General features: G+C 43.1%; 1 protein-coding gene across 7 annotated transcripts in view; it reads left to right on the forward strand.

Annotated features, from left to right (window-relative positions):
- The window catches only part of CHD2 (chromodomain helicase DNA binding protein 2), a 134,470-nt gene that overhangs the window by 110,729 nt on the left and 12,854 nt on the right, over window positions 1–10,887 (forward strand). For all 7 annotated transcript variants that reach the window (XM_073882290.1, XM_025893172.2, XM_073882288.1 and 4 more), the window contains 3 exons: window positions 1,707–1,841; window positions 6,907–7,085; window positions 9,064–9,163. In XM_073882290.1, coding sequence (XP_073738391.1) covers window positions 1,707–1,841; window positions 6,907–7,085; window positions 9,064–9,163 — 414 coding nt within the window. The remainder of the gene's footprint in view (window positions 1–1,706; window positions 1,842–6,906; window positions 7,086–9,063; window positions 9,164–10,887) is intronic.

Genomic DNA, 10,887 nt, shown 5'->3' on the forward strand with positions numbered 1-10,887 from the left:
GCTTACCAAGATGCCCACAGCCTCTGAAGTTTCTTCTAGGACTTAGAGAATGGGGCTTGAGCGCCCTGAAATAATCGCCTCTTTAAGGGTACATCCAGGAAGGAAGGGTGGGGCGGTCATAGGGATGCCTGCACCTCTTCCTATAGAGGGGCAACGTGCAGTTGTGGGGTATTTTTTTTTTTTTAAATACAGAAGGTCTTTAGTTGATCTCTTACCACGTATTTCAGAGGGGCAGTTTTGATGAGATAGGACAGGTGAGAGAAAGCTGCATTTACAGGTAATGATGTGAAATGTGTCCATCCCCATATTCATGGTAGAAGAGTGCAATCCATAGATGAATTTGAGTATTTGAAAAGTTTAGGAGTCAACCCAAATATATCAAGAGAAGCTTTTGGAGTAGAAATGGATAAAAAGCCCTGCTATTAAATAATCTTCACTTTGGGACTTTTGTGAGGTTAATTCCAAACCACAGATTCTGGTAGAATGTAGCACGTATGCTTGCTGGCTTCTGATGAAATTATTTTGCCATTAACCCTTAATCATTAAAACATACAAACAAGTAACTGCTGTAATTCCACCATCCAGTGATAATCTCTAGTAAATTTCTTGATCTTGGGAATTTTTGTCTTATACGTATAAGTACAAAATGAAGATCAAATCAGATTCTTTGAGTAACCCTTTCTCCCCCCGAAGCAGTACATCAGAAACAACTTTCCCAATGAATAAATAAGTGTTAAAATCACTTTAAATAGATAAAGAAGATTCTCTTTGATTATAACATCTTGGGAGCAATGTAGACTTCCCATACTGAAATCACTTTCATATTTCTTATGTTAGGAAACCTGCTATGCCAGATACCTTTCCATTTCTGCTCCCACAGAGAGATACTTTTTTTTAAGGGAAATATTTCCAAAATAAAAGCACAGAGAACCTTTTACCAAGCATCTACTCGTCCACCACCCCAGATAGAACTATGGCCAACATTTTTTCACATTTACTCTAAGTGCCTTTTGTTGGGCTGGTGTATTTTGTGTTTTGTGCACATCTTACCAACACTGTTGAAGCGCCCCCCATCCCCCAAATTCCTCTTCCATGATTTCATTACTCTGCCTCTCTCCTTTTTCCCCCCATGGTTTGAGACCTTTCCTATCCATGTTTTTATACTTCTTCTATCTATTACACAGTTGTAAACAAAGTAGAGTATTTTTTTAAATGTTCATACACAAAGTCACCTCCATCCTTCTGCATCCTTTCATGGATAAATGAGATTTATTCATGTGGGGTCATGTACATTTCAGTCATTTACAGCACTGTAGTCAATACAGATTCTTAGGTCAAAGTGTACGATTATAAGCTGTTAATAAAAGTTGCTACATCATACTGTACAAGAGCTCTGCCAGTTTATTATAATCTCCACCTGTTGATGTTTTTGTGCATTTTATGGATGAGGGAATAGAAGCCAAAACAGCATTGTCCTGAAGCTGAAGTTATAATTGGGTGCGTTTGGAGACAGAAATGGAAGTGATGTACAATTAAGCCATTCATTAATCACGTAGATTTGATTACATGATGTTTCAGAAGACTTTATCTTTTTTGTAAACTGAGCCTGTCATATTTGCCCTGGAGTGATGTGACAGGGAAGATGTCCATCTTGCGAAGCAGGATTGCACAAATGACAATGATTCCTTGTAACTCTTTTTTAAAAGCCTAAAGGTGGTGATGCCAAATCTTCAAGTAAATCAAAGCGATCTCAGGGTCCTGTCCATATTACAGCAGGAAGTGAGCCTGTCCCTATTGGAGAGGATGAGGAGGATGATCTGGACCAGGAAACGTTCAGCATAGTAAGTCTTGAAATTGTGGGGTGCTGGTGTGTGCGGCCGCAGTGCTTGCCTTCCCCAGGTCCCGCCACACAGCCTCAGCCGGCCTGAGCATCAGTATGTTACCTTAGAACACATGCTTCTACTATCTGAAGACCTTTTGCTCTGGAATAGGCAGGCAGGAAGAGATTTTCTTACTCTCTAGTGAGAAAGAATTTTGGGGAATCGATTTTCTATCTCGTGCTCCTAGGCAGAAAGGCTGTGGGAGTTGGGGAGGGGTGGGAACGGTGGGTGGCTCAGTTGGTTAAGTGTCACACTCTTGCTTTTGGTTCAGGTTGTGATCTCAGGGTTGTGGGATGGAGCCCCGTGTTGGTCTCTCTCCCTCTCTCCCTCAGCCCCATGCCTGCATGCGCTCTCTCCCTCTCTCCCTCAAATAAATAAATAAAATCTTTAAAAAAAGGGAAAGGCTGCAGGGGCCCTTAGAGGCATTTGGGAAACAGAAGTGTTCACTGAGCTAACATTTATTGAGTACTTTCTGTGTGTCAACCCTGAATTTACCTACCATGTTGCAAAGAGAGTTGCTTCTGTCGCTGTAGACTTCACATTTGAGTAGGGGAGACAGGTAGCCACACGGATCGTGCTCATGCTACTCTGATGGGCTGTGGGGGATCTTTAGCAGATTCTCTGAAGATCCTGGAGAAGGGGATTTGACCCAGGCAGGGGCTATTGGGAAGGCATGTTTAAGGAGGCTATGTTTGAATTGGGTTCTGAAGGAAGAGGGAAAGGTCACAAGAGATGAGGGGAGGGAAGAACATGTCAAGGCAAGGCAGCAGCATGCACAAAGGCCCTGTGGCAGGACCACCTGTGGTGCAACGAGTAGGTCACAGAAGGCCACCGTGGCTGGCGTGGTGAGAACCAGGGGACAGCATGACATGAGACGAGGCCAGGGTCCTGGCTGAGTGAGTGAGAGCAGTGGTGAGCGTGAACGTGGTGTGTCTTCCCTGCTCCCATACTGCAGTGTTCAGGGCTAAGACATGTCCGGGACATGGTCTCTTTCCTCATACGGGACAGGGAATGTGATGGGGGAGGGGAGTGCATGGACCAGCTGGAGCGGGAATGGAAACAGGCCAGCCCTTCAGTGGAGCTGCATGGTCTTCATTGTGCCGCTCTCCGTGATTCCTCCCACCTCCTCTGCCCAGCCTTCCATAAATCGCAGCTCCCTTGATCAGTTAATTCAGTCTTAAAGAGAACCTCATCTTCCAGATCTCAAAATACTCCTGCTGTGTGGCAGTGAAGGATAGAATACTGACCTCATTCTGTAAGGTAGTCTTCTCTCTCATTGCTCCTTTCTCTGTGTTCTCAAAAATCTGTGTACATACATGCATATATATATATATATTTTTTTCTTTGCATTTACCTCATTTTTCTTAATTCTCTGGACTGTTCTGTCCTCAGCTATCTGACGGCAAGTAGTGGTTCTTATGTAAAGTACATTTAGGTGTTAGAAGTATTTTTAAAGAAAAAGGGATATCAATAAATATATAAACTGACTAAATGAATAAATTCATTGTACAACCAGCCATCTGATCTGATCTGTTCTGGTTTTTCCTTAGTCCACTATTTATAAGAGAAAATGCTAACCTAATGCTTCTAATAATAACTATTTATTTTTAAAAATGCTTTCACATATTGTCTCTTTTTGCCATGTTTTAATATTATGAAATCTTTAAAAAATGTAGAAAAATTTAAGAAATATAATAGACATTGATAACAGGTACCACGAAGCATTGTTAAATGTGAGTTTTTAAGACTCAGTAAAGTTGAGGCCCCTGGTGTTTCTCACTCCAAACCCACGCTTTGGGGCGCCTGGGTGGCTCAGTCGTTAAGCGTCTGCCTTCGGCTTGGGTCATGATCCCAGGGTCCTGGGATCGAGCCCCCGCGTCAGGCTCCCTAGCTGTGCGGGAAGCCTGCTTCTCCCTCTCCTCCCCATTCTTGTGCTTTCTCTCTGGCTGGCTGTCTCTCTGTCAAATAAATAAAAATCTAAAAATAAATAAATAAATAAACCCACGCTTTTCCTTTCTTACCTCCCCATAAGTAAGGGAAGTTTTAGATCAGTTACTGTTCTTGCGCTTGGTTTTAGCATTTTACGACTTCTGTTTGTCTGTAAAGACAGTAACGACACATAAACAGCCAGGCACTGTTTGTGCATTTTTGTGTTTTTTTCTCCACAACAATCCTGTGGGGTAGGTAATTCTCTCCTGGCTGGCTTACTCAGCATGACTCTTGATCTTGGGGTTGTGAGTTCGAGCCCCACGTTGGGTGTGTAGATTACTTAAAAGTAAAATATTTAGGGGCGCCTGTGTGGCTCAGTCGGTTAAGCGTCTGACTCTTGGTTTCGGCTCAGGTCATGATCTCAGGGTTGTGATATCGAGCCCCAAGTTGGGCTCCCTGCTCAGCGGGGAGTCTGCTTAAGGTTGTCTCTCTCCCTGCCCCTCTCCTCCAGCTCTCCCACTCACACTCTTTCTCTCAAGAAATAAGTAAATAAAAATAAAATCTTAATAAAATAAAATAAAATGAGGAGAGTCACAGAAGTTGTGTGTTAACATAGTTAAGATGGTAGGGCAAAAGTTTGACCCAGATAGTGCACCTGGGTTCTTAACCCTTCTGGACAGCCTCTCGCGTGTCTACACAGCATACAGTATTGCTTTCCATGTTTAAAAACTTCATAAAAATGCCATACTGTGTATATCCTGTAACTTGATTTTCCTCCCGCAGCATCTCTATTTTTGAGGTTTGTCCATGTTGGTAATTTAAACTGTTTCAGGGGTGCCTGGCTGGCCCACTTGGTAGAGCATGCGACTCTTGATCTCGGGGTTGTGAGTTTAAGCCTCAAACTGGGCACAGAGCTTACTTAAAAATTAAAAAAAATCCAAAACCTGTTTCATAGTATTTTATATCCTGACTTCCATAATTCATTGTTTCTCCTGTAGTTGAACCTTGGGGCTTTCCAAAGGTTAATTACCAAAAATGGTAGCAGAAGTCTTGGAAGTATTTTCATTGACCCATGTGTAAGCACTTCTTTAGAGTAGTGCTTGCGCAGAGCTCTAGGTCTTTCCTTGGGCACGCACGTCGACCATGTCACTAGGTACTGTCGAATTACCCCCTCCAGCTATGGTGGAGGTTTATACACTCCTAGCAGGGAATTGGAGTTCCGATCGCTTCCCAGTCTCAGAAACACTTGGTTAGTTCTGACTTCTCAATTTTTGCCAGTCTGAGGGGTATGAAATATTGATCAGTGGTGTATTGAACGTTTGTTTTCGTATCTGTTAGGCATTCATGTTTCCAGTGGACTGTCTGTTGTATTCTTTGCCTATTTTGGGGTAATTTGGTTTTACCTTTTCTCTAGCAGTCCTTTATACATTCATGATATTGATCTCTTTCTTACCTATTACAGTCATTACATACACCTTCCAGGTTGTGGTACATCTTTTATTTTGTGTACTTCTTGAAAATTGAGGTTTAACTCTGAAAAGTAAACAGATGGAATTACCACAGACCGATAGAAGTTTGTAGGGTTTTCTTTGTTTTGAAATTTCGTGCTCATGTGCTTAGTAGTCTGTCGTGCCAGATAGCTTTGTGGTTGACAGCCATGCCCTATGGGTCTGAGAAGTTTTCTTGAATTATTTTGTGGTGATTTCCTCCTAATTCTTAGTTTTATCTTTACAGAACTTTTTGTTTTGGGAAACTGGACTCTGGGAGTGGTCCATAATATTACTACATGTTTTTCATTTCTGCGTTTTAAATTCTTCTTTCTAGGAGAGCCCCTTCACTTATCTCACATTAGTATTTCTTTTAAGCTTTTCACTTCTCTTGTCATGTTTTATATCCATGATCTTCCCCTGCCTGTGGTTCTCTGAATTTTTTTTTTTTATATTTCCCTTTAACTTGTTTTCCATCGTTGATGTTAGATATTTTTTCAGATGACTTGTAATCATTGGTTGTCTGCACACATTTGGGAGTAGGGGACTAACCATCTGACCTGAAGCTCTGAGCATGTGGGTGGGGCTTGGTCGACTTCCCGTGTTTACTCTCTGGTGATATGGCTGCGCTGCTTCATTGGGAGGCTTGCACGGGGTAGTTCCTCCTCTTAGAAGGTCAGATTTTGTGGACAAGGACCCTCCAGTCTCCTGAGTGGAGGTCGAAGGCCTGGCTCTCTTCATTCTGGAGTCTGGGAGGCAGAAGGCCAGGCGCAGGCTCCTCTAGGGTGTCTGCTCATATGCTCCTGCTTCAGTACGGAGCCCAGTTCAGAGACCGCTCCTTTATCTTTTTGCTGGGCCAAGTTGGAAGTTTGGGTGTCTCTTGTGAATCTGGTTATTTGTTACTTCTAAGCATTGTTGGAAAAAACCACTTGTTAGTTTTAACTCTCCTACTTCAGAGGTACCTAGCTTGCCTCTGGGGTGGAATGTGGCAGTATAAACCAGGTTGGTTCTCATCTCGGGCCTCTTAAGTCATTTTCCTTACTGCCAATATTTTGTTGCTTTTGTTTTCTCTTTCCTTTTCCCTTTGTGGGTTTTTTGAAACACTCCCTTTACTGTTGTTCAGTGGAGTTGGGCAGGGGGAGAAAATGACTTTTGTGTTCAGCTCACCATCTTTATCTGCAAGCCTTCCCCCTTAGTTTCTTATACGCCCAAAGGACTTGTTACTATTTTATCCTGCAGTTTTAGATAGTTTATCTGGTGGTGGGACATTTCTGGGTTAGGCCTGTAATCTTGCTTCTCATTTTATCTTCATAATGACCTTATGAGGCATTATCACAGCCCTCTCGCAGACGAGGAGATAGCATTTTGAGCTATAATAAAAGGAAGGTATAGAAGCCATCACTCTTAAGAGATGCTGTTGGGACCTGCACCTCAGGTTTTCCTGACTTTGCATTTATGGTTGTTCCCTGGGCTTTAACCCGTTCCTCCGCTAGCGGTAACATGCTGTGAGGGTGGGCTGGGTTTTCTCTGGGAATTTAGGACACAGGGAACAAAGACAAGATGTCTTTGCTGCAAATGTTTTATGTCTCTATTCTGTTGGCCTGTTCCAGTGCAAAGAGCGGATGAGGCCTGTGAAAAAGGCACTGAAACAACTGGACAAACCCGACAAGGGGCTGAACGTGCAAGAACAGCTAGAGCACACCCGAAACTGCCTGCTGAAAATCGGAGACCGGATAGCCGAGTGCCTTAAAGCCTACTCAGACCAGGAGCACATCAAACTGTGGAGAAGGTAAGTGCCCTCGGCCTCAGATTGCCTGGTGTGATTTGACAGTGTGTGTGTGGGGAGGGTTCTGTGTTTGTTTTATAAAAGCTGACATAGCCACCTAATGAGAATTTTTTTCCCCCGATAAAACCCATCCATTGGCAACGTACCCGCAGGTTTCAATTTCATTTTCCTGCAATAGACATTCCATTGAGACAGTCTTTTGAATAGGTAGGATGATGTCATTATTTTATAAGAGAACAGCAGGGAGACTGGATTTGCCGGCCTGTTCTCAGAGCAAAGACTTGATCTGTAAACCTGGAAGGGATAAAAATCATCTAGTCTCACTACTTCACCCACCTCAGGTTGACAGATACAATAACTATTTGAATAGTTCTCTACTAACACATGAGGTGAAACAAAGATTAAAATCACCAGAACTATGATTTTTCCATTCTCTCTGATAATTGAAGAACTCTAGTAGTAATTTGTATTAATGCAGTTTAATTCAGAACTTTAGTTTGTAAGGCATATCATGGCTCATATATAGTCATTTATATATTCACTTTTGATTTTTTAGGAAAACACAACTGGAATTTCTTTCTCAAAGATAATTGTAACATTAAGTCTCTTTCCATAATCCAAAGTGACTTTGAACTCATGTGCTTCATGGTTCATGTAATTATTTGGTATAATATACCCAATCACAGTGGATTGGATTGGTTTTGAGTGAAAAATGGATTTAAGAAAACTTTGTCATGATGCTATCCATAGCATGCTTCACACCTATCAAAAAAATTAAGTTTCAAAATGTTATTTTTGTTCCCCTTTATACTGTTACCAACTTCTTCCTGTGCCTAGCCACTGGGCTGTTTTTCTAGCCAAGTTAATCCCTGTTGGAAGAGAACAAAAGGTCATTCTAATACATAGATCTCTGAAGCTAGGCTTCCTGCCGGGCACTGGGGCCTGTGTTGAAATGTGTGGGGCACTGTAGACCTGGCTAGCAGTCGTTTGTAAGAAGGTCCTTGCCCATTCCAGAGACATTATCCATCCTGAAGTAGTCATTGCACGACCAGGTATGGTAGGTGTTGGAGAAGGAGGCGGGGCCTGCAGAAGAGCAGTCAGGGAGGATGCTCTTCTGAGAGGCAGGCCGGTGTAGACCAAGTATAGAAATTTCTACACTTCTGAGAGGCAGGCTGGGCGTGGAAGAGTAGGGTGGACTTACTTAGGCTTTGGCACAGGCTTACAAGTGGGCCGGTGAGGGGGGCTGGGAGGTTTTTAGGGTTTAAAGGCAGTTTGTTAAGACCACTGAAGCCCATTCTAGACGATCTTAAAAAGCAAGGGAAGGTGCAGCAGGTTTATTACTCCGGGAGCCAGTCCTGTTTCTGTGGGTGGCATGACGTGGTCAAACTGTTCTCTACAAAGTGTGGAAGGAGGTGAGACTCCTAGCTCACTGCGAGTACCGCTGCCTCCTTGTTCTAGATGTCCGTCTTGTCAGTCACTCTGCCATCCAGGGTAATGCCTTGCTAGGGTGAGTGCAGTGGCATTGCAGGGGGGCGCTGCTTGGAGTTTTAAGGAAGAAACGAGAGGTCTTGGTGGTGACAAGTGGGACGGAAGGAGGGACAGCAACATGGGGATGCCCGAATGTCTGTAGGTCCCAACCGGGAAGATGGTGGTAATGATGGGTTGTGTGGCTGAATCTGGAGGTGTGGAATGTGGAGGAAGACTTCCAAGACTTTCCTGGGTGCCGGTGAAGGAAGGGGTTTTAGCTAGGAGCAGAGCCTTCGTCTCCAGGCCCAGCGGCCAGACTCTGTTGACGCTGGCATCTACAGATGTGTTAATGAAGCGCAGACCTGAAAGAATGTTTCTGTTACTTAATTTCTACACTTGGTCGAGTATCCATGGCAGAATTCAGTAGCTTGCCATAATAAAGAGAATAGAAAGTCATTTAAAGAATTCTATAATTTACTTAGAACTGTATTTTTTTATTTTTTATTTTTTTTAGGAATCTGTGGATTTTTGTTTCCAAGTTTACAGAATTTGATGCTCGAAAATTGCATAAGTTATACAAGATGGCTCATAAGAAAAGATCTCAAGAAGAGGAGGTAAAATACAAATTTAATCCTAATTTATACAAACAGATAAAAACCAATTCCACAGAAAAATTCCTTCATTACAGTTTTTCCCTGGGGAGATGGTCACGGGATGATATTGTTGGTGCTAGAAGGGTCCTTGGTTCTCTGCCCTCACTACAGATGGGGTGGAGGTCTAGCAGGGGTGGAGGTGGCCAGCATGGCCCCGCCTGTCCCCACCACAGTGCGCCCTAATACCATGTTAGCTCTGCAGTCTCTCGGCATGCTCCCCTAGTGGTGAAAGTAACAGTGAAACTAGACAGGTGGAATCACTGACGTATTAGAACCAAAGCATGTTAAAATTCCGACAAGGAGTTGTTACCCTGTGTTCCTATGTCCCGGAATCATTTATTCACCAATCTTGTGGTAGCTTAGAAATGTGGCTCCTGACTAGTAACAGGGTTATGGGCAGAAAATACTTTTCTGTTCTTTTCTGGCCATGTATACCTGGTGTCCTTCCAGCTTTCGTACATAGTGTCCCAACTGCTCATGGAAAGGAGCAAATACAAGAAGGTACCCAGAAGAAGTTCCTTCCTTTCTCTGGCATAGGGCGATGGGGACATAAGTGACTTTGCTGATTCTGCAGGGGCTGTGTTCCTTATGCCTGCATGCCTGTTTCCAGATCTGCTGACTTGCCATGTGGGCCTTACCCAAATCAGCCACTCAGGGCCGATCTGTGAACATTGAACACCTCCGCCACTAACATGTCAGCTCCGTGAAGGCAGAGATGTTACATCTTTCATCCTGTGCTATGTCCTCCGTGCCTGGAATGGTGCTGGGCACGGGGCAGGTGCTCAGAAGTATTTGTTGCATGAACTTAACACTATGCTTAGCATTGTGTGGGACTGTAGAGTAGTACTCTCAAGTACTTTCTAATTTAATTTTACATGGAAGAGTATGATACAGCAGTAACATACAGAAATATATTAATATCACTGCATGTTAATGTAAATTTTAAGCATTGTAAAAGTCCAAGAGGATAGTGAGGAAAAGCCTGGGGGGGGAAAGACCCTCTAGTGGGGACTGGAAATTCCACACGATGAAGTCAGACACATGATGGTCAAGGGCCACATTCATCTAAGTCTCAGAAGGGAGTATCGTTGAGTGAAAGTAGTCGTCCTGCTGCTGGGCGTGCACACTGTCACAGCCGTGCTGAAGGACAAGTCAGATTTGTCAATAGACAAAGCAGTTCTGAGAATTTAATGAGGTAATTAAGGATTTAAACATGTTTACAGTGGAAATGACTTAAATGTCCAAAAAATGGGTCATGATATATCCATACTGGGGAGTTACTCAGCCATAATAAAATAGTGCAAATAAGTGTTTACATGAGATGTTCACAATACATGAAGTGAAAGAATACTGAATAATATTTTTGTTGTTAAAAAAAAGCTTAGAAAGACATGGACCAAATTACAGGCATTAATTCTTCTGGGGGTGAGATTTTAGGTCACTTTGCATTTATTTTTTTCTTACTGTATTTTGTTCTATTTTTATGTCACATTTTACTTGTGTGGTAAAGAAGCAAACAGATGTTTAGCTTGACTTTGGCGTAGGAACTAGTACCCCCTGGGCTAGTCAGGGCTTGTTGGTTCTAGTTAGTCTAGGAAAGTTGGTGGTCCTAGTTTTACGCGGTCCAAGCTAAATCTCTGAGAACGCGCACAGCCTGGGCGTCTGTTCCGCGCATGCCCGGTGCG

Source organism: Callorhinus ursinus, unplaced genomic scaffold, assembly GCF_003265705.2.
Source record: "Callorhinus ursinus isolate GAN/ISIS: 27379988/994484 unplaced genomic scaffold, GSC_fseal_2.0 scaffold45, whole genome shotgun sequence".
Lineage (NCBI taxonomy): Eukaryota > Metazoa > Chordata > Mammalia > Carnivora > Otariidae > Callorhinus > Callorhinus ursinus.